Raw genomic sequence first — 24,467 nt, forward strand, 5'->3', positions numbered from 1 at the left:
GCAATGGTGTTGAGACGAATTTGCCCATGGTTTGTCTTAAAGCATATTAAAAACACCACATAGACATATAAACAAGATTAAAAACTTGATTTTCACCACAGGGGGTCTTTAAATGAACTTTAATAGGTAAATATCAATGCTGGAAAAAACAAAACTTTTAAAATAAACATTAAACTAGCAGCATCATGAGTACACGTTAAGCTGTAAAATTCATCGTCAATGATTTTACAAAACAGTAAACAGCAGATAACGTGCACAAGTACAATTTAAGTGGAATAAGTACGTACAGATAACATAAATGACTAAAAGGAAATAAAATGTTTTAAGTTTTTGGCTTAATTAAGCTGCCAAAGTATGCAGTAATTGTTTTCAGTTTGTTGTTCAGAAAGTTCTGCTCTACTTCCACCTTCCCACCTGGGCCAGCGAGAGATGCGATCTACACAGAGTGAAAGACAGAAAGAGGGAGGGGAATGAAGAGAAAGAGGAAGAAGACATGAGGCAGAGCAGGTGTGAGTTACCATCACAGGCAGCATGGTCAGTAGTTCCCAATATCAACATATTAGTATAGTATCGTCACACTATCTTGGCTTAGGGAAAATTGTTCTTGAATTCAAGCACGAGTCACACTAATACATAGTATTTAACGTTACAAGTAGCACAGTGATGGGCAAAAGGTAATGATGTATTCACTTTAGATATTAGTGAAGAAATTTGCTACAGTCAAACACAGAAGACTCCGGAAAGCAGTGTGGTTTCAAAAGGTGCAACCACACTCCACCAGACAACTAGACCTTTCAGAGAAATCAAAAACTATGATACAGCTGCAATTGACACATAATACGCACTAAACTAAACCCGGGTATAGTCAACAAACACATTCTGTGAAAATAATTGATTAAATAACTATAAAGTTTCATCTGATGGACTTTGGCACCAAGTTTATATTGTACTGCTGGACAGTTATGAGGCACTAAAGTGATAACAGGAACTAGAGATCTATAGCAACCGTACTAATAATAAAAATGCTAAAAGGAGTGAACCAAGTGACAAACCAAGTGACTTTATAGAAATTAAGACAAATGTAGCTATGCTGTTTAACAACCACAAAACAGCAACAATTTGTTAACCATTGTGGCCAATGTGAAGAACAATATAAAATGTGTGTTAGAGTTAAGTTCATCTAAAGGCTAGAGTACATCTACAAGTGAACAATAACTTTTAGCATCAATATAGAAAAAGGGGTCTTCAGATTACCAATTTAAAACCGATTTGTGTAAATAAATAAACGTTACCTGTTCCATGTCCGCGTTTCGAGGAAGAAAATAGACAATATTGTCTGAAATCATTTTTGACAACCTGAAAATTTCAAATGTATAGATGGTTAAGGAAGTTTGAACAAGTATTTCATTAATGCGAGTGATGTGAAAAAGGACAAATTTGAGCTTTCCACTCCAATAAAAACCTCATTTGAAAGGAAACTGTCGAGATAGAATAAAAGCACAGAGTGTAAGACTGAAAGGATATCCATCAGGAGTCATCATGGTCTTGATGTTGAAGACGTCAGCACTGAGATACTCTGGTCCTCCCCACGGGGGACTGAGGAAAACCATGTCTGCTCGCAGGCTTGGAGCCAACTGCAGGAAGTCTCCCTGTAGGAACTCTATCCGGTCCGCCACACCGTAAACTTCTGCGTTGTGCTGTGCCAGAGCCAGGCGTATGGGGTCGATGTCAATGGCGATCACTGAACGGCAGAGGGAGAAAAACAAAATTTCGCTTACAAAAACATCAAAGTATTAGAGTCAGTAGCTGAGTGGAAACAGCTGGGTGGAAACAGCAAGATGCGCATAAATTCTAATAATGTGCATAAATTGGCGCTCAACTGAGGCAGAGACATTTTTTATCCAATAAGAAGGCATGCACATAAACGAAGATGGAAACATTATACCGAATAAATTCCTTGATGCGCAACAAAAAAAAACATGCGCTACTTTGTGGATGTGATTGGATAACTAGACTAACCAGTGGACCAATTACATCTCAAATAATGGTTTGATCATTCTGAAATGCCTTAGTCTGTGATCAGAATGATTTGGTTTCATTCCCTATGAGAAGCGCCTCAAACAATTGCGTTCCCAAACACCAGGAATCCGAACGCAAAATAACATGACAGTGTTTATTGCATTTCGTCTGTGTGCTCTGATGCGAACGTCATTTATAATGAAGTAAAAAAAGAGCCACATTGGCTTCCCTGCAACTTCCATTTTTATTACAGATATTTTGCGCCAGATTCCCAGGAAGTGGTGATTTTGTTCTCTTAAACACCTGAGATGGAAACTCAAATGCTTAATGCGATATTTCAATTTAGCAAATAATTAAATTTGCAACACTGGATGGAAACATAATCCTAACCCTAACCTAAGTAAAAAGTAATAACATATTTTCTTAACACCTTGAGCACATGTTAGTGTACAATCATCAAAAAAACAAAAACCATAATTTTCCCACAAAAATATATAGCAGCACAACATTTCTTCTTATTGTTTTCAACATTGATAATAATAAATATTTCTTGAGCCGCGAATCAGCATATTAGAATAACTTCTGAAGGATCATGTGACACTAAATTACATTTTAAAATTAAAATAGAAAAGTTATTTTTCAATTGTAATAATATTTTACAATATTACTGATTTTACTGTATTTTTGATCATGAATTACAAAAGATCCTAAATTATTTAAATTAATTTTAATTCAGAATTTTAAAAAAATCTATGTATGCTTTGCATTTTAATGTATTTTTAATAAATTAATAGACTGTGCTCCATAGAAATGTGTTATTTAGACACATTTTTAGATGTCAAAACCATGTTGTATATCTCAAAAAAGATTTTCAGATGGTTTCTCAAGACAATGGAAACCAATATATGGGTGTTCACATGGTAGGATTTTGCTGATGTGGTGGAAGTATGAAAAGCAACTGTACCTCTTTTCCCAGTGAGGGCAAACTGAATGGCATTGCCACCCACACCACAGAAGGCATCGATAATGAGCTCCGTGCTGAAGCTGTCCTGCGCCCTCAGAGCAATGTGCTCTGCTATCTTCTCAGGAGTCACTGAGAACCAGCCCTCTGTGGACAAAACAGAGTCACATGTTATGCACACCATAATTCAAATGAGAAGGCTTTTATCAGTTCATGCATTCTTTTTTTTTTTTTTTTTTTGCCTCTTAAACAATATATTAAGATGAAAAGAATACTATTCAAATGATAGTTAAATGCACCTTTTTATTGTAAATGTGTTAGAATTGTTTACCACCAGGGGGAGTCTGTAGCTTTCATTTTCTATTTGAAGAGCTAAAACACGGCTCTGCTTACGTCAAAGACTGTCTCTTCCTCTCTAAATATATAGCTTTTTCCATATTAGGAGGAGCCTCTGTTGTGATAAAAATATCAGCAATCATCCCTATATCATGTGAAACCAGAAAACCATATATTTTGAAGAGAAGCAGTATAAAACCATATCATATGTTCAAGATAAGACTCCTTCTGTATCTCTAAACAATTCATCATTCTTGCAAACCAGAGCTGTGACACTTCAAAACACAGCATCAGATTCCTGGATCTCATTCTCTGGATTTTCATCATTTTAAGGTGTTGCATTTGGGCTGGGTCCGTGTCTGTGTGTGAGAGAGAGAGCTGAAGCAGAAGCAGTCAGAGAGAGTGGAGTTAAACGGAGCATGTCCTCCGCTGATTCTGTGGAGACCAACACCATCTGCTTTTAGCCTCTACAAACGCATCTCTGTTTTTCCGCCTCTCGTATTTTTCTCTCCGCTGAGAATAGAACACCTGCTAAAGTAACAATCACTGGTCTGGAGCAACCATGTTCAGCACTTCCTGTTTACTGTGTGAGGTCTGGACAGCGGGCAGCACCAAGAGCCCATCAAGTACAGGTGCTCTCGAGTAAAGAGAACTCACTTTTAAGTGGTACCTTAATTTTTCATAAGCTCACAAAAAAGACAAAACTTATAGAAAGGACACTGTCAACACAATCCCCGACTTCACAGACAAGACGTATGCCAAGTCCCAGACTAAGATGCATGTTTTAGCAACTTATAATATGTCAGAGTCATTGTTTTGTCTCAAGATGCACACCAGTAATGTTTTTTTCGAAAGCTACTTAAATGCCGTAATTGAACTGAGGCCTTATCCTTAATCTAAACCCTGTCTGTGAAACCAGGCCAATGTGTTTTACTAATAAAATAATACTTCCATCTGAAAACGTTTAATCATACATTAAACATACCATGCTATATTGATTATTGTTTTGTATTGTTATTGTATTGTTTCTTTCACATATAATTTAAGGTCACAATGAATAATGAATGTCATAGTTAAGTCTGCTTTCAGGCCAGAGGAATTGCATCTTAATGTTTAATTATCAATATAAAAAAAATAGCTTAATCAAGTTTATTGCCACTGTCATTTCAAAACGGCCCTTTAAAACTCGGTGGCATTAAAATATGTGAGAATTGCTTTTATGTAAATGCATTTACATAGTATATAGTATATTACTCTGATCTTTGAATATTTCCATGCTTTAAGGGACTTAAATTAAAATAAATGCAATTATTAATTATTCCTGTGATGGCATACAGTATATACTGTAAGTTATGTTACATTTATAGTGTTGTGAAACAAATGTTTTCTCTATCAATTATGTACACCACAGTTTGAATTTTGCTAAGTGCCAGAATGACATGCCATTAATTTGAATGGAAAAAATGTCTGAAATATTAAACAGATCAAAGAACAACTGAGACTAGAATGTTTAAAATCATGGTAATACTTTACAACAATTTTCATTAGTTAACATTAGTTAACCAATTTAGTTAAAGGTGCTCTAAGCGATCCTGGGTGGAGTAACTTCCTGTTGACGTTCGAAGTGTTGTCAAACAAAACAGAGGCTAGCTAGACCCTCCCTCCTCCTCCTCCTCCCCCTCCCCTCCGTTCTTCCTGAAACAGTCATGAACACGCATTTAAAATCATTCTTGTCGGTTATTGGCTGGAGCATGTTTATTATGATTCGTGGTCCAGGCTGCACCAGTTTGTTTTTATTGCCGTTTTCGAAGCTTGTGGCGACTACAGAGACCGTATATATATATATATATATATATATATATATATATATATATATATATATATATATATATATATACTTCAACAGCATTTATTAATCTTTGTTAATTTCAACATTTACTCATACATTATTAAAATCAAAAGTTGTATTTGTTAACATTAGTTAATGCACTGTGAACTAACATGAACAAACAACGAATGACTTTATTTTTATTATCTAAAATTAACAAAGATTAATAAATAATGTAACAAATGTATTGCTCATTGTTATTTCATGTTAGTAAATACATTAACTAATGAGACCTTATTGTAAAATGTCATGAAAAATCATAAAATGAAAACAGAACTGACCCCATTTATTTTAACACACATTCTTGGTTAGATTGTGCACAATTCACCAGAACATGTTATAACGAACAAAAAAAGTATTTCATTAAAATGTAGTACCTTTCTCCATCTCTAAAACGACTTTCATTTTTGCCTAGCGTCACCTAAGTCTCAGCTCCATATGGACATTTGTTACATTGCGGAAGTAAAATGGCTTGATAATGCCAGTTTATGGTGACTTGTAATCTGCAATTTTTCCAGCCTGGATGGAGGTGTAGGAGATTCACAACTGAGCCCACACTCTTGACCCACCCCTCTTTCTGTCTCTCCTCTGTCCTATCAGGCAGTGCTGAAGGAAAAGTGGCTCACTATGGCTATGGGCTACTGCCTCTGTTGACATGAATAAGTGAATAGAAACGATGCTCTGATCTCACTTTCAAACAGAATTCCAGATGCTTAGTGAAAGAGTTATGATTCAAAAGTGAGAGGCCTATAAAAACACATTAGTCATGGTACTTTGGAGAATTCTACGAGAAATCTGCCGTCTGTGAGGAGAGATTTTCTAATCCCAAATAACGGGACCTTTCATGGTACCAGAAGGAAAACCGTTTGACTTGTGGTGCTGATGTTAAAAGGCATATTTCCCAAGATCAGCCCTATTAAAAACTAAATCCTGGCAATACTATGGTTATTGCACCATAAAATTTAACAACGAAACTGACTTACTTCACAGGAAGCAAATCTTATAACATAAAAAATACATTTAATACTTTAGTAAAGGTCGTCGCCATGATCCTACGATGCAGGTGGTTCCAAGGCATTGCTAAATAATACAATGCTATATATACTACAACCCTGCAAAAGATATTAAAGCTTCAGAGAATATATATTCGGAGATTACAATACAATATTAATTAATTCAGAAGCGTGTTTTGTCTTATTGCACAGGCAGATATAAACAGTATAGTATTTGTAGTATAAACAACAAAGTGTTTTTTTTTTTTTTTTTTTTTTTTTTGCCAATTTAGTAAGACAAATTGATAACACTTTACAATAAGGTTCCATCAGTTAAAGGGTTAGTTCACCCAAAAATGAAAATAATGTCATTTATTACTCGACCTCATGCCGTTCCACCCGTAAGACCTTTGTTAATCTTCGGAACACAAATTAAGATATTTTAGTTGAAATCCGATGGCTCCGTGAGGCCTTCATAGGGAGTAATGATATTTCCTCTCTAAAGATCCATAAAGGTACTAAAAGCATATTTAAATCAGTTCATGTGAGTACAGTGGTTCAATATTAATACTATAAAGTGACGAGAATATTTTTGGAGCGCCAAAAAACCCAAAATAACAACTTATAAAGTGATGGCCGATTTCAGAACAATGCTTCAGGAAGCTTCGGAGCATTAATGAATCAGCGTGTCGAATCAGCGGTTCGGAGCGCCAAAGTCACGTGATTTCAGCCGTTGGCAGTTTGACATGCGATCTGAATCATGATTCGACACACTGATTCATTTGTGCTCCAATGCTTCATGAAGCAGTGTTTTGAAATCGGCCATCAGTAAATAAGTCGTTACTCTGTTTTATAATATTAATCGCTTTATAACATTAATATTGAACCACTGTACTCACATGAACTGATTTAAATATGTTTTTAGTACTTTTATGGATCTTGAGAGAGGAAATGTCATTGCTCCCTATTTCAACTAAAATATCTTAATTTGTGTTCCGAAGATTAACGAAGGTCTTACAGGTGTGGAACGGCATGAGGGTGAGTAGTAAATGACAGAATTTTCATTTTTGGGTGAACTAACCCTTTAAGGTTAGTTGCATTAACTAATATTAAAGGGTTAGTTCAGAAAAAGAAAATTCTGTCATTAATTACTCTCATGTCGTTCCACACCTGTAAGACCTTTGTTCATCTTTGCAACACAAATTAAGATATTTTTGATAAAATCCGAGAGCTCTCTGACTCATCCATAGACTGCAATTTAAGTACCACTTTCAAGGTCCAGAAAGGTACTAAAGAGATCTTTAAAATAGTCCATGTGACTACATTGGTTCAACCTTAATGTTATGAAGTGACAAGAATACTTTTTTTGCACAAAAACAAAACAAAAATAACGACTTTATTCAACAATATCTTTTCTTCCATGTCATTCTCATACACTGTTTACATTCAGCGCTTCCATGTTCTACGTCAGAATGCCGACTCAGTATCTTAATTTCTTAATTTGTGTTCCAAAGATGAACAAAGGGTCTGGAATGACACAATAAAATACAACTGTTCATTGTTAGCTCATGTTAGCTCAGGTTCATTAACTAATGTTAACAAATACAAGTGTGGATTTTAATCATGTATTAATAAAGGTTGAGCTTAACATTAACTGAGATTAATACATGCTTTAGAAATATTTTTCATTGTTAGTTCATGTTATCTAATGTGGTTAACTACTAATGTTAACAAATGAAACCTTATTGCAAAAGTGTTACTGACAAATCACACTTATATTAAAGTCTTCATATCCTATGTAGTGTTGCTTCGAGTAAATTTAAATAAATTCAAGAAGAATATTTATAACCTCACTAAGAAATAATTTTTTTTGCTGTGTAATGAATTAAAGCCCGTTCACACCAAAAACGATAACTGTAACAATAACTATATTAGCGTCCACATCACCGCACGATAACATTCTGTGCATTATAAGGGTGTGCTGCAGTTTTGTTGCCTGCCATGTTAAATCCTCAAGCTATAGCCTACAAATAATAAAAAGACCAAATAAGAACTCTTAAGCAGTTCTAATGAGTACAAAGGAACAAGCAACAATTAAATTCCTTACATAAAACAAAATTAGACAGGCAAAAAGCGATTAACGAGCAGGTTTATGCCTAGTTTATTATACTGTGTCCATTAAGAGAGTGACCCACTTTGGCAGTAGAGAAGAGAACACAGGTAAAGCACCAGAGCTAAAGGTTGCCCTCCTCTGAGGCTGAGCACTCTATTTGTGCAAAGAGTAGCATGGGGAAAGAAAAGAGCGTTCTCCCGAGCACTCTAAAAGCTGCCTGCTGTCTTGCTCTCACTTGCTCCCTCTCACTCGCTCGCTGTCTCCCTCCCTTTTTCTCTATTCTGACGCAGGAGGTATGAGGGGCTCCGTGTATAGCGTCAGCACACACACTGCAGACAGAGCCAGCTCAGTCAGTCTGCACACACCTACATCTGCTAGAACCTCACAATTCAACACTGACACCCTAGTTCTCAGTGTGCTCCTCTATTTGTTATTTAAATTCACAGGTCTTACTGCGAATGATTCATCGATGCATGTCCAGAACAAAAAAACTCCTTGCCCTCCTTTTCCTTGCCACTCCTAAACATCACATTTTCTAGTAAAATAGTTTGTAATTGATGCTGACCTCAAGAATTAGGGCTGGTTGATATATTGAATATTCATAATACATTTGTAATTTTCTTTTTCAAGTTTTCTGCAAATCGATCGATTTCAGTGAGTTGATTTGCTTGCATCATCATTCAGAAATGTTTGCGGAAAACTCTACGTGGCATTTTTTTAAATCTATTAATATGTTTAGCTAAAAACATATGCTCAAAAGTACTCTGCTGTTTATTTTATGTATTTATTTATTTATTTATATGCTCTATATTTCTATGCATTACTGTAATGGTACATATAAATTAAAATAATAAAAAAAAAACAGATTTTAACTGCATTTTAGTTCTGACGTTTTTAATCTATTTGGCTACAATGGCTATTTGTTTGAAATATTATGGTTATAAAACATCAAAAGACTGAAAATGTTGGCATTTTTAGTTTAATAGGTTGACTATCTTTCCAATTTTTCACAATTTATAACTTAAAGGGTTAGTTCATGCAAAAATTAATATTATACCATAATTTACTTACTCTCAAGCGATCATGGTGTATATGACTATCTTCTTACAGACGAACACAATCAGAGTTATATTAAAAAATATTCTGGCTCTTCCAAGCTATATAATGAGTGAATAGTAACTGAGATTTTGAAGCCCAAAAAAAGCATATTCATCCATCATAAAAGTAATCCATGCGGCTCCAGGGGGTTAATAAAGCCCTTCTGAAGCGAAGCGATGGGTTTTGTAAGAAAAATATCCATATTTATAACTTTATAGACTACAGTCACTAGCTTCCGGTAATGTCCATCCGCATATTCGGACGTGTTCAAATAAATAGAGCAACATTTCATGACCAGTGTTTTGTTTTGCTCTATCCTCTGCGTTTCTGTGTCCATTCCTCTGCCAGAATCGACTTGTACGGAAGCCAGTGATTCTAATTTATGAAGTTATAAATATGGATATTTTTCCTTACAAAAATGCATCACTTCGCTTCAGAAGGCCTTTATTAACCCCCTGGAGCTGTAGGGATTACTTTTATGATGGATGGATGTGCTTTTTTGGGCTTCAAAATCTCAGCTACTATTCATTCCCATTATAAAGCTTGGAAGAGCCAGAACATTTTTTAATATAACTTTGATTGTGTTTGACTGAAAGAAGAAAGTCATATACACCTAGGATGGCTTGAGGGTGAGTAAATTCATTTTTGGGTGAACTAACACTTTAATGTCCCTGATGCTGTAGCGATGATTTGTAATTTGTCGCTTTAGATAACATAGTCTGCTAAATGAATGTAAATAAATTAAACAAATTCATGGTTTGCCTAAAATAAAGATGGTGGCTTTGTGCTGACTCACCATGGTCAAGTTTGATGCCCTCATCGAACCTGGAAAACAGACGGTAGCGCTGGGCCCAGTACTTGGCCAGCTCAGGTTCTGCTGCAATCTCAGGTGGCATCTCCACATCTTTTCTCCTTTTCCTGTTCTTTCTCTTGTTCTTTTTAAAGGCTTGCACACTCTCAGCTGGGAAAGGAAACAGTGTGATTATATCAAATTGCCAGTGAACACTAAATGAGAAGCCTAACTGTGTTAATGGTTGGCTTGTATGTTATTGGAGCACAGACAGCGATTATCTCATTTGTATCAGCACTTTGTATCAGAGCACAATTCTGACCTGCCTCAGCATCCTCTGGAGCATCTGGGAGCAAAAAGTCAGGGATGTCTATGGGCTGCAGCTCTCCTCTGGGATCCGAATCGTCGTCCTGTCTTTCTTCTGGCTCTGTGAAGACACACTGAATGTTCTGCTGATGTTCCTCACTTTTTTCACATCTTTTGTTGAGCTGAGGAGTCTTCTCATACTTTTTTTCATCTCTCTCATTATTTGCTTCTTCCTCATCCTCCTTTTGTGTATGTAGACTGCCCTCTTCCGCTCTCTCACATGGCCCAATCAGAGCTTCAGGCATGGAGGCTGGGGTCAACTCCTCAGAGACAGCATCAGTCTGAATCTGCTGCAGGAAACTCTGGACCTGTGAGGGTATGAGTGAATGTTGAGCTTTTATAGGAAGAAACAAACCCAAATACTGCACACCACAGTCTAATCACTAGTTGTATGGCACTACTTTCTGTAACAGGCTTTTGGAAAAATATTTATTATTAAAAGAGCTAATTCAAACAGAAAGGTTAATCTTATATACTAATGTTGGGAAAAATATACACTGTCAAAATATTATAAATACACTACTGTCCAAAAACTTGGGGTCGTTAAAGGGTTAACGTTAGTTCACCCAAAAATGAAAATTCTGTCATTTATTACATATCCTCATGTCGTTCCACACCCGTAAGACCTTCGTTATTCTTCGGAATACAAATTAAGATATTTTAGTTGAAATCCGATGGCTCCGTGAGGCCTTCATAGAGAGCAGTGTCACTTCCTCTGTCAAGATCCATTAATGTACTAAAAACATATTTAAATCGGTTCATGTGAGTACAGTGGTTCAATATTAATATTACAAAGCGACGAGAACATTTTTCGTGCGGCAATAAAACAAAATAGCTTATTTTTAGTGATGGCCGATTTCAAAACAATGCTTCAGGAAGCATCGGAGCATTGTGAATCTGTGTGTCGAATCTGCAGTTCGGAGCGCCAAGGTCACGTGATTTCAGCAGTTTGGCGGGTTGACCCGCGATCCGATTCATGATTCGATACACTGATTCATTTATACTCCGATGCTTCCTGAAGCATTGTTTTGACATCGGTCATCACTAAATAAGTCGTTATTTAGTTTTTTGCCGCACCAAAAGTATTTTCGTCGCTTTATAATATTAATATTGAGCCACTGTACTCAAATGAACTGATTTAAATATGTTTTTAGTACCTTTATGGATCTTGACAGGCCTCACGGAGCCATCTAAACTAAAATATCTTAATTTGTATTCCAAAGATTAACGAAGGTCTTACGGGTGTGAAATGACATGAGGATAAGTAATAAATGACAGAATTTTCATTTTTGGGTGAACTAACCCTTTAAGATATTTTTTTTAATTAACGTTAGTCTTTTAAGCTCACTAAGAATTTATTTGATCAAGAATACAGTGTGAAATATTATTACAGTTTAAAATAACTATTTTCTATTTTAATATATTTTAAAATTTATTTTTATTTGCTGTAATAACAAAGCATCATTACTCCAGTCCTCAGTGTCACATGATCCTGTCAGAAATCATTCTAATATGCTGATTTGTGCTTAAGAAACATTTCTTCTTTTTTATCAATATTGAATAACTGTTGTGCTGCTTAATATATTGGGCCCATGATACAGTTTTCTTTTGTAACAATGTAAAAGTCTATATATATATATACACATTTGGTAGTGTATATTTTAGGAACAGGGTCCCTCACAAAGGGATCATCATATTTAGGGTCCTTGAAATTTATTTCTTTATTTTACTGCTTTATCTCCACCAAAAGCTTTTTTCATCAAATTAGCTTAAAATAAAAGAGACAGACAAAGAAGATTGTTACATTACAATAAAAACTACATAATTCAATCTGATGGGTCCTTGGAATCAAAACGTCTGGTATCGGGCATCGCTAATAGCAGCAGAACTGCAGGACTCAATGTGCTCAAAGGAAGCCCCAACAAAGTCTTGTTTAGGCATCCAGCCTGAAAAGATACCGGTGATAATGTCTGTTGCAGTAAAGTTTTCGTCCTCCACCAAATCAATTTGTGCTACAGAGAAATCAATTCTAGAGCACTGCAGTAAATTGGTCTTATCTGTTTACTGGCTAAAATCCAGTGGGGTGGGGGGGAATACACCTTGAAAAAGTCCATCTACAACATGACTAGATGCACTGGGTTGAAAACAACAATTCATCTCTTTTCTTCTTGAATATTCAACATGCCAGTGACCAAGTCTGAATCTGTCCTGTGTGTGTTTGACAGCTGGGAACGTGTGTGTTTGTGTCAAGGGTGAGACTGGAGGTTAGAGCGGTCTGTCTGTGTGACGGGAGCTGACAGCGTGCAGTAAGCAGGTGCTGCGTGACAGCGCTCTGATGGGATGGGGTGTGGGTAGCTCTGTGCAGACTGCATAAAGTGTCAGCCTCACTGCTTCTGGCTCTTTGCCCACTCTACCACATTGTTCTCTCATACACACACACACACACACACGTTTGTTTTTGTGAAGTGTGTACAAACCGTATTTTCTATACACCAATCCTACCCCTAAACCTACCCATCACAGGAAACTGTGCCCATTTTTACTTTCTCAAAAAAACTCATTCTATATGATTTATAAGCCTTCTGAAAAATGGGGACATGGGGTAATGTCCTCATAAGTCACCCTCTCCTTGTAATACCCATGTCATACCCATGTCATTATACAAATTTGTGTCCTGATATGTCACAAAAATGTGCGCACGCACACACACACACACAACTCTGAACAATTTACACTGTACTTCACTGATCCATAATAAGGCGACCAGAATGATACATCTTACATGTAATCCCACAAAATCCATGTGTCAATAAAACCTCAGGGAACAACACAAACATACGCATTTCATACGCTAGTAGTATAGAGGATCTTAAGCATGAAGGACTACAAACTGCCTAATAAAAAATGGAGACCTTTATCCTCCAGAGCGGTCTCTAAAAAGCATATCTGACAGGGATATCTAAATTATCAGCACTTCCAAAAAAACAACAACAACAACAACCATACCACTCACTGGTACTGGTAATATTGGTAGTACCAAGTTCTTTACAGTTCAAAAGTTTGGGGTCAGAAAGACTTTTTTTTGAAGTAAATGAATATTTTATTCAGCAAGAATGCATTAAATTGATCAAAAGTGACTGTAAAGACATTTTATAATATTAGAAAAGATTTCTATTTCAAATAAATGCTGTTCTTTTAACGTTTCAAGCAGAACCATTTTCAACACTAGTGATAATAAGAAATGTTTCTTGAGCACCAAATCAGCATATTAGAATGATTTCTGAAGGATCATGTGACACCTTAGACTAAAAAACAGTTATTTTATCACAATATTACAGTTTTTACTTTATTTTTGGTCAGAAATTCAACCTTGTCGAGCGTGAGAAACTTCAAAAACCTTAACAAAAACATCACCGACACCAAACTTTTAAACAGTAGCGTATCCTCCCCTCCTCACCCGAAAAAAGAATGACCTGTTTCTGCGAGGTATTAATGTAAACAGTCACTTTGGCTTATGTTAATGTAAATCAGTTAAACTTTCATATATCACCTCTGTCCATAAGCCTTGCATTCTTTGTTCGCACTCAGTGAGAAATAATGAAGGCTAAATGCCATTGTTTTCATTTTTGTTCATAGTTATGAATATACTTAACTTTTATAATTAAAAAAAATATTGTTTATTAGAATACTGCATACCAAGAGTTATTAAATCTAACCTACTCGCTACAGCCCTAACATAAAAAAATGGTCTTTTGCTGACCTGATGCAGTCGTCTTTGGGCAAAATATGACAAAACAAAAGCAAGATTAGACAAAACATTTAAGCACTAGTTCGACCAAAAATGACAATTCTACCATTTTTCACCTTAACCTTCATATTTGAACTCTGTGATAACACTGAAACAAAAGAACTAAATTACATTTTTTAGAGCTTGATTTCTCCTGGACAGGTCACTATATGCTTTTGTTCAGAGTGAACATTCCTCAAAACTCCTAACTAAATGTTTGGGTGAATTATGTCTTTAAAAATGAAATTTACATGCAGCAAAAATCGACTCACTTTTTGAAGGGTTTTGCTGATCTTTGGCTTTGTGGATTGTGGTCCATCATCAGTAAAAAAGATGTGCTTGTTGATCTTGCAGGCTGCTTTTTTTCTTTCCTCATGGGGCTTTCTCTTCTCCTCACTCCTCCTGCCTGCGTATGGACCCTGGCCTGTTTTCAGCTTCACAACGCTGTCAAACCTGCCAAGACAAAAAGCATTTGGATGTTAACGGAGCCTCTGATTATTTTCAAAGCAGTAAAGCGGTGTCTAGCCTCTGTCTGGGGTCTTACTTGGGCTGTGGACCACGTTTCAGGCCGAGAGCATCCCACGCCTCCTCAGCCGGCACCCCCGCAAGCTCCTCGGCATCCAGCTCATGACTGTCAGCAGAGCAGCAAAAGTATTTAAAGTCACTACAATCAATTTAATGCATCCATGCTGAATAAAAGTATTCATTTCTTTCAAAAAATGTTTACTGAGCAGTAGTGCATATTTAAATAATGACTTTAAAAAGACCTGGAATATAGCAGATGGGTTGCATGGACCACAATTACATTAATGTTTTTGCAGTTTGACAGCCCCTGGTCACTATGAACTGCCATTGTACTGTGTAACGATTATGCAAAAAATGTATCATTTTGTGTTCCATAGAAAAAAATAGAAACAGATTTAGAATGAAATCAGTGAATAAAATATGCATAAAATATAAACCATAAACATGAAATATATAAATCTGATACAACACAATGTACTGAAAAACAGATTGCCGGCTTACGCTCTCTTCACTTTAGCTCGTCTGTTCTCTGGAGGTTCATCATCATCATCATCGCTCTGATCCTCATCGTTAGATCTGTTCTTTATGGGTTGTCCACTCTGATTATTCAAAGGCGCAGAGCTCTGTTTCATGTTGCCATCTGAAATCACACACTTTCAGTTTATTATTAATAATAGCGACGTTATCATTTTAAATTATGTCTGAGTCTTACACCGCCTGATGTATACAGCATAAGAGGGTGCTGTTTAGATGGCATCAGTCATGGCCCGCCAATCAGGATGACAAGAGCCATTTTTAGAGCGACTGCGAGTGGATTGTGATCAGTTTGTGCTCTCTTTCACATGTACCGGCATTAAAAATTCATAGGCCAAAGTCACATGCTTCTTTCATTCAACAGCTGACATCTTTTGATATGACGCATTAAACATTCAGACAGAGCCAAGCTTAGGCTGCAAAAAAAGACCTCTGGGGAAAACGATCTGCTTTTACACATGGGCCACTGTCATGGAGAGAACAGAATTGTGGCTTGATATTGTGGAGATACCGACTTTGCAATGATGCCATCGTGATTACAGGTGGCTCCATCAAAGCATACTGAGCCGGCCAACTCCAAAAAAAAAGAGTTAAAGTCAACATGACAACAAAATTGACTTCTTTTTTTTACTTGCCTAATACATGCTTCCTGTTTTTATTTTACTGAAACGACTTTTCTTTTCAGCTGACATCACAAATCCCTTTTACTTCTGCAACCCTGGAAAAGTTAACTATTGTACTTTTGCAACCCATGCAACCAGTCCAAAAAAACAAAAAAAAAAAAAAAAAAAAACCTCTATCTGATCAACTTCTTACTTTGTGATCCTCTACAGGGCTTATAAAAAGTGCAGTCCAACTTGGATTTTTATATTTTCCTGTTACAGCATGAAACCAAAATGCAGGTTTTCTATTTCTTCCTCTCATCAACACAAACAATACTTTAAAAATGTTCTTTAAAATATGCACAAATGCATGATTAAAGGTGCTAAAGAGGATGTTTTGTTTTATACATTTTTGCAATATTACTTGAAACTGTCTTTACTAACTGATAAAAGACTATTTATTAGGTGCACTGAAAGGAATAATATTAATATACATCATCTGTGCACGAGGTAGGGCCTTAAAAACATCAGCCAATCGTTTACGCGATCATCGCATAAACGATTGGCCCTCTGGCTTGTCAATCACTGCCGTTATGTTCCTTGTGAGAGACGTGCGCGGCTGCGCGCTCCAGTAACTTTCCACACTCTACAGGCGCCGCATGCAATGTTTTTGTCAGGAGACAGGAGTAACAACTGCAGATTATGAGTTACCTGCGGTGAGTCCGACATAATGAATCCACTAACACTACACAGCGAATGCCGGTGGTAAACACTCGTGTTCCAGTACTCGTGCACGAGTTTTGGGAGGCGTTCCCTCGAAATGAGCTGTGAAGGAGGGGGGTTGTTCTTACGCATGCGCTCATTTCAAAAACTCACTAACAGTCTTTGGTTTCTCAGTCAACGAAAAGATCCTCTTTAGCACCTTTAAGTCTTTCTTTCTTCAGTCAATGTCTTTCTTTCTTCAATTTTTGAGGAAAACATTCCAGGATTTTTCTCCATATAGTGGACTTCAACAGTTACCAAAGGGTTGAAGGTCCAAATTGCAGTTTCAATGCATCTTTAAAGGGCTCTACACGATACCAGCCGAGGAATAATGGTCTTATCTAGTGAAACGATCTGTCATTTTCTAAAAAAAATTACAAATTGATATACTTTTTAACCACAAATGCTCGTCTTGCACTAGCTCTGCGATGCGCCATGCATTACGTAATCACGTTGGAAAGGTCACACAGAAGTACGGAAGTAGGCGGAAGTACCGCGGTAGGGCGAAAAACTCCATCTCATTTTTCTCCTCCAACTTCAAAATCGTCCGACATCATTGTTTTACCTTTTTTTTTTTGCAAAGCCCGTTTGACTTACTATGCGTTCAGACCGCCGCCAGCGAGAGCTTCAAAATTCGCTCTGGCTGCCCTGCTAACAACCCTGTACTGTGAGTTCAGACTGCCACCGGCGGCAGTGTCAAGGCAACCGGCAACGAATCAGAATAGTGCAGTGAATTATCAGGAAATTTTAATTCTAAAGTGAACTAATCCTTTAAGTGACAAAGATACTTAACCCTTGTGCGGTCTTCGTTTGGGAAGTACACTCAGGGTCTTCGGGGTCTCCACAGACCCCAGGCAACAAAATGCAATTTTGTAACAAAATACTTGTTTGTTTTTTTTAAACAAATGTAATTTTACTCTGTTTATTAATGTTTTTACTCCATGTTTGTGCAGTTTTTGGAGGATTTATCATATTTATTAAATTTATATAAATAAAGATACTTAACCCTTGTGCGGTCTTCGTTTGGGAAGTACACTCAGGGTCTTCGGGGTCTCCACAGACCCCAGGCAACAAAATGCAATTTTGTAACAAAATACTTGTTTTGTTTTTTTTAAACAAATGTAATTTTACTCTGTTTATTAATGTTTTTACTCCATGTTTGTGCAGTTTTTGGAGGATTTATCATATTTATTAAATTTATATAAATAAATTTAAAAATATTTTTTTAAATAGCTTTTTGTACAAAAACAGCTTTTTATATAAAATTCACTTTATAAAAGACCCACATTTCTAAATTTCATTCATGGGGATAACATGGATAATTTGACATGGTTTAGTGTAAGATTTTTGCCCATCTTTTGGAAAATGCAGTTATAAAAGTAAAAAAACTATCATTTTTACCAGTAGATGGCTGCAGAGCTCCACTATTTGCTATGTGTTATTTGACTAACTGAAAGACATCTTTTCACAAGTTTTTATCAGTTGGATTCATATCTAAATATTCTGAAATCACAATTATAACAATAAAGCCTACTTTTTGTCAAAGTTTAGTATTTTTTGTAATGAAAAAAATCAGTTTTTCAATATTTTTACATGATGATGAGATGATGAGACTGATGAAAATGGACAATATTCATCCTCAAAATCAACATTTTTGAAAACCTTTTTTTTTTTCAGTACAAAAAAATGCTAAACTTTGACAAAAAGTCATTTTTATTGTCTTTTATTGTCATAATTGTGATTTCATAATATTTAGATATAAATCCAACTGAAAAATACTTGTGAAAAGATGTCTTTCCGTCAGTCAAATAACACATAGGAAATAGTGGAGCTCTGCAGCCGTCTACTGGTAAAAGTGATATTTTTTTTTACTTTTAAAACTGCATTTTCCAAAAGGTGGGCAAAAATCTTACACTAAACCATGTCAAATTATCCATGTTATCCCCATGAATGAAAGTTAGAAATGTGGGTCTTTTATAAAGTGAATTTTACATAATAAGCTGTTTTTGTATAAAAAACAAAATTTTTATTTATATAAATTTAAAAGATATGACAAATCCTCCAAAAACTGCACAAATATTAAGTAAAAACATTAATAAACAGAGTAAAATTACATTTGTTTTTAAAAAAACAATTATTTTGTTACAAAATTACATTTTGTTGTCTGGGGTCTGTGGAGACCCCGAAGACCCTGAATGTGACCCTTTTTTTTACACTAACATAAAAACAAGATATCACTCCAATTTTTTTTCTTTGTAGATCTAGAAAGTGTTAACAACTGTACAAAGTTTCATGTCATTTGGAAAAAGAGAACATTTTTTTTTTAATTGAGCAAACGTCGTTTGGGGTCTGTGCAGACCCCAAAGACCCTATAAGGGTTAAAGGGACATTTCACCTAAAAATGAAAATTCTGTCATTTTATTTATTTAATTCCAAACCTGTATGACTTTCTTTCTATTGTGGAACATAAAAGAAGATATTCTGAGAAATGTCTTAGCATTTTTTTTTTTTTTTGTCCATTCAAAAGAAGTCAGTGGTCACCAAAACTATTTGTTTACCAACATTGTTCAAAATATCTTCTGTGTTCCCCTGAAGAAATAAAGTCATACAGGTTTGGAACAACATTAGGGTGAATTAATGACAGAACCTTAATTTTTGAGTGAATTATCCATTGATTTTGATGGTAATTTAAGTGTGTCAATGCTAGGGGTGGTTAATAACCATTCAATTACTCTATGTTGTTTATTTATAATAAGTTTAAAAATATGTCTGAACATTCTGAATGGCAGAAAATTGAACACACACAATGGGCCCATGCTGTAACATGCAGTGACAGAATAAATCTTAACTTATATTACATCTGCACTAGATTCAAAACGCTGAAAGTAGGTCATGGAGCAGGAAGGTGTTGACATATTTGGGTTTAGCATCACTGCGGGAACACCACAGTCCCCATAGCTAATAAACAAAGGCATCTTAAACGAAGAAATACATGCACTAACCAGATGTGTCAGTGCAGCCTCTACGTGACGATGACCTTTTGCGGTTTCCACCATCACAGGGCTCATCAGCGCAGTTACAGACTAAAGACTGCCGGTCGCCATCATCGCTGTCAACTTCCTCAGTCAATAAGCTCAGGCTGCTTATGAGATGTGTAACGCTGATTGCATTTGCTTCCGATCCTTCTTCCGTCTGATTCTTGAGTGCCTCTGTTTCTCCTTGGCTGCCCTGATATTCCTCAGAAGCAGCGGTTGTGCTATGGGAATCATCCACCGTCCAGCCTTGGGCGGCCCAGTAGTGAAACTGTTCCCAGTAGTACTGGTATGTTTGTTGGCAGTGCTTGTCCCAGCCTGCCTCTGAGCGGGAACAGTCCTGCGCCATATTGCTGGAATTTTCGGGGTCTTTCTCCATCCAGCTTTGCCACAGCAGACCCTCCCCGTGCTGCTGCCAGTATCTCAGCCAGGCCTCCTCTGACATGGGACATGTCTGTTCGGCAGGGGTCTCAGCGATGTCACTCACAGCACACTGCTGGTTCTGCTCAGAGTCCTCGTCTGTGTCTGCATAATCTGGGGGGGTTTCCAAATGCTTGATGGTTCTTTTGTTCTTCAGCCTCGCTAAAACTTGGCCCTTAAAGATGAGAAAAAAGCATTCATTTTGGGCCACAGCCAAGTCATTTTCTAAAGTAAATGGGGTAAAACTTCACAGCAACATTCATTAATAACAATTTACAAAAAAGAGCGAGAAACGAGAAGCTTCACTGCACAGGATAATCCAAGGACTCACAGGCCCCCTTCACATCTGGCCATTAACATGCCCTTTACATGCATATATTAAAAGCCAGGTGTAAATGTACATGAGGCACATTGTGATCAGACAACTGAACTACATTTTATGAATGTGTAAATGCTAATGCTTTTTTTTTTTTTTTGTTATTTGCAAATGCAATCCAGTTCAAGAACATCTAGAAACTATTTGAGTTCAAAATGCATGTTAATGCCAGGTGTATCAGAACCCACACAAAGATAACGGCTACATACAGTCATTAATGATCGAGCTGGAAATGCACAATGTTAAGAATCAAGGATAATAACATTTTTAATGTATTTTAAAATGTAATTTACTCCTGTGATGGCGGAGCTGAATTTTCAGCAATCATTACTCCAGTTTTCAATGTCACATGACCTCCAGAAATCATTCTAATATGCTGATTTGGTAGCCTGGTAATACCAGACTCTGCTACTTCACTTTGCTTCGTAGACAGAGTCTGGAATGGCATAATAGAGAAGTGTTTTCTCTCTCGCTAGGGGACGCTTGTCTGAAGTTTAAAATCATTGGTTACCCGTAAGCCAATCAGATACGTTTAGTTATGACGTATGTTATCCGCCTGTACAGCCGCATCGAAGCACAGACATCATGCATCGAACTCAAATCTATGATTGAACTTCCACTGTAAACCTGTTGTAAACACATGATGATGTGAGCGAAATACCGGAGTGAACATGGCTGTAAACGACTTTTGCAGATTATGCGAAGTTAATGCATCCCGAAGTTTGCATCCCGTGTCTCGTTTCCCATTTCCGCGGTCGTTTCGGTTTTCGATTTCTCTAACCTACAATGTAAAACTCGGCGCTTAGCATCTACGCCACGGCTCTCAGCCCGCCCTCTGTTCGTTGATTGGCCCGGCTGTTTCCAGACCGGTGGCAAACACAAAGCTCTGACGCTGTATCAGACTGAGTACAGAAGCGAAATGAAATTGAGCGGAAGTAGGAAGTCTGACGTAGTCAGGCTACTGATTTGGTGCTTCAGAAACATTTCTTATTATTATTATAAATGTTGTACTTTTTTTTTTTTTTGAAACCATGATACATTTTTCTATTTCAAATAAATACTGTTTACCTAACTTTCTATTCATCAAAGAATCATGGGAAAAAATGTTTCCACAAAAATATTAAGCAGCAAAAAAATTGTTTTCAACACTGATACAAATAAGAGCCATTATTTATAATTGAGCAGCAATAATAAATTATAATAATTAAAAAAAAAAAAACAAGTCAGCATATTAGAATGATTTTGATGGATCATGTGACACTAAAGACTGGAGTAATGATGCTGAAAATTCAGCTCTGTCATCAGAGGAATAAATGACATTTTAAAAAATACAGAAATAATTTATTTTAAATTGTAATAATATTTCACAATATTAATTTTTTACTGTATTTTTGATCAAATAATTGTAGTCTTGGTGAGCATAAGAGACTTATATTATTCATATGATAAATCTTATTTACTCCAAACTTTTGACTTGTAGTGTATATATAAATATCTAATGTCCACAGTACAATGTCCCAGTTGTGGTTCAAATATGTGCTCAAGAGCACCCTCTGTGTGGCTGACATGCACGCTCAATGCAGACACTAGTGTGGAAATCAGTCTACTACCTAATCAGTACCCCATTATGATTTCAATGTATGGAGGACTACAGGAGCTGGGGGGTTTGAGACAAGGCTTTTAAAATAATTATTAAAATAAGCAATGTTCCCATAAATGGACAGCCATGGTGTCCAATAACTTCAAGGTCATCTTGCATCCAACAGACATACCGTTCTCCTCTGTTCTGATGAGCTGGCAAACTCCACAGGAAGCCCCAAACTGGCCATAAGCATGGTCTCTTCATCAACTTCCTCCTCCTCTTCCTCATCCACGGAACAGTTAGGATCCTCCAAAAGCTCTTCCCTATCATTAGCTTCAACATCTACTGAACCCCCCCCCCCAAAAAAAAAATTTAATTACTTGAGCATTATAAGCTACATACTGACCATAACATGGTTCAGGTGAAAATCATGAAAAAGGCTAAATCAGTGGTTCTTCAAAGAGAAGAACAGTTGTTCAGAGAGTGAATTAAAATAAGAAATATCTTGATTTTTAAATTGTTTTAGCTTGTTTTGTATCATTTTAAATCATTTTAAAGGGATAGTTCACCCAAAAATGAAAATGTGATGTTTATCTGCTTACCCCTAGGGCATCTAAGATGTAGGTAACTTTGTTTCTTCAGTAGAACACAAAAGATGATTTTTAACTCCAACTGTCGCAGTCTGTCAGTCGTATAATGCATGTCAATGCGAATTCCATCTATAAGAGTAAAAAAAAACATGCACAGACAAATCCAAATTAAACCCTGCGGTTTGTGACGATGTCATAAAACACGAAACTTGGACACTAGTTGGAGTTGGACACTATGTCCAACTGCCTTGAGCATCCGGTTGGTGAGGTCTGAATGCACTCTGATGCCGGAAGTGATCGCTCACACTCATTGACATATGCATGCAAGAGATCACTTCCATCATTAGAGCGTGTTTTCAGACCTCACCAACCGGATACTCAAGGCAGTTGGAAAAATGATATAAATACTGTTCGGTTTCTCGCACAAACCGATCGTTTCGTGTCTTAGGACATCAATGTGTCGTCACGAGCCGCAAGGTTTAATTTGGATTTGTCTGTGCATGTTTTTTTGAGTCTTATAGATGAAGTTCCCACTGACATGCATTATACGGCTGACAGACCGCAACGGTTGGAGTTAAAAATCATCATTTGTGTTCTGCTGAAGAAACAAAGTCACCTACATCTTGGATGCCCTGGGGGTAAGCAGATAAACATCACATTTTCATTTTGGGTGAACTATCCCTTTAAGTCATCTTAAGGCCCCCTTGGAGGTTTGTTAAGATGCTACCTGCTTGAGAACCATTGTCAGATAGTCAATATGCAAGTGGTCATAATTGTCTTCATATATAATCAGAAATGAACAGGAAAACTGTACCTTGAGATTGATTGTCAGTCTGACTCAGAATGGCTTTAAAATCTGACCGATACAATTCTCGATCACTGTGGATGAAAATAAGAGAAAATGTGTTTTCACATTAGTAAAAAGGTAACATCCAATGGCAACCTAATGGTCGTTGTGACACAGTGAGTGTTTATGTCGCTATCTGTCTGTTTTACTTCAGAAGTATGTAAACACAAGTAAATATGAAGCAGTTCAAGTTTCAGTTGTTGTCCTACTACGCAGTCCTGCTGAAAAACAATTCAGCCTAAGATGGTTGCTGGTCTTAACTGGTCTACCAGTCTAGCCTGTTCTGTTGTCTCATTTTAAGGCACTTTTCTGCTGCTCAGGCCAGTTAAGACCAGCTAACCAAGTACTTTTCAGGATGTGCATTAAAATCTACTGCACACACACTATATGAGCTGACCTAATTCAACATAAATACATACTTGACATAAGCTCTGGAGCACAAGCAATGTATTGTCATCTCTCTTTCTTCGCCCTGATAGAAGATGATATCAGCTAGAGGAACAACATTCCGCTCGCGGTAATCAAGCATGAGTGACACCTGTCAACAGGATCTATCAGAGATTTTCCTGCAAACCTCCTTACTATAAGACGTCTTATAATCTTATAATCGCTTTTTAGACAGACATTGCAAATAAAAACGACAGCGAGAAGCTATATATACAAATGTACTAATGGATTAAAACGAGGAAGATTAAAATGACAACAATATCGATTTAATTTTATGCACACGTTTAAGACTCGCTGTGCGAATTTCCCCCCTCGTGTTTTGGAAATTGCCCGTCAAGTTAAAAGTCTTTTAATACGTTTACAATACTAACATGGCTTTTATGAAGGTTTAAGACTTTTA

At 36.6% G+C, this 24,467-nt stretch overlaps 1 protein-coding gene and 2 long non-coding RNA genes across 4 annotated transcripts in view; 1 reads left to right on the forward strand and 2 right to left on the reverse strand.

The window, feature by feature from the left end:
* LOC125251686 overlaps nucleotides 1-24,467 on the reverse strand; it is a 258,619-nt gene that overhangs the window by 118,991 nt on the left and 115,161 nt on the right. The gene's annotated exons all lie outside the window — the stretch shown is intronic.
* On the reverse strand, nucleotides 105-24,387 carry tgs1 (trimethylguanosine synthase 1). 2 transcript variants are annotated; one of them, XM_048164760.1, is made up of 13 exons: nucleotides 24,040-24,387; nucleotides 23,588-23,652; nucleotides 22,374-22,528; nucleotides 19,776-20,400; nucleotides 15,377-15,515; nucleotides 14,895-14,981; nucleotides 14,623-14,803; nucleotides 10,520-10,871; nucleotides 10,204-10,368; nucleotides 2,984-3,127; nucleotides 1,525-1,741; nucleotides 1,293-1,371; nucleotides 105-436 (listed from the first exon to the last, which is right to left on the reverse strand). In XM_048164760.1, the coding sequence occupies exons 1-13, from the start codon at nucleotides 24,147-24,149 to the stop codon at nucleotides 323-325; spliced, it is 2,433 nt and encodes an 810-aa protein (XP_048020717.1). In that variant the 5' UTR covers nucleotides 24,150-24,387; the 3' UTR covers nucleotides 105-322. The 2 variants fall into 2 exon arrangements, with proteins under 2 accessions (XP_048020717.1, XP_048020719.1); XM_048164762.1 differs by having other exon boundaries at nucleotides 22,374-22,525; nucleotides 24,040-24,386.
* On the forward strand, nucleotides 399-4,314 carry LOC125251685. Its single transcript, XR_007181063.1, has 2 exons — nucleotides 399-534; nucleotides 3,650-4,314. It is a non-coding gene; the product is annotated as an uncharacterized LOC125251685 (long non-coding RNA).

This window comes from Megalobrama amblycephala, linkage group LG17 (assembly GCF_018812025.1).
Source record: "Megalobrama amblycephala isolate DHTTF-2021 linkage group LG17, ASM1881202v1, whole genome shotgun sequence".
NCBI lineage: Eukaryota > Metazoa > Chordata > Actinopteri > Cypriniformes > Xenocyprididae > Megalobrama > Megalobrama amblycephala.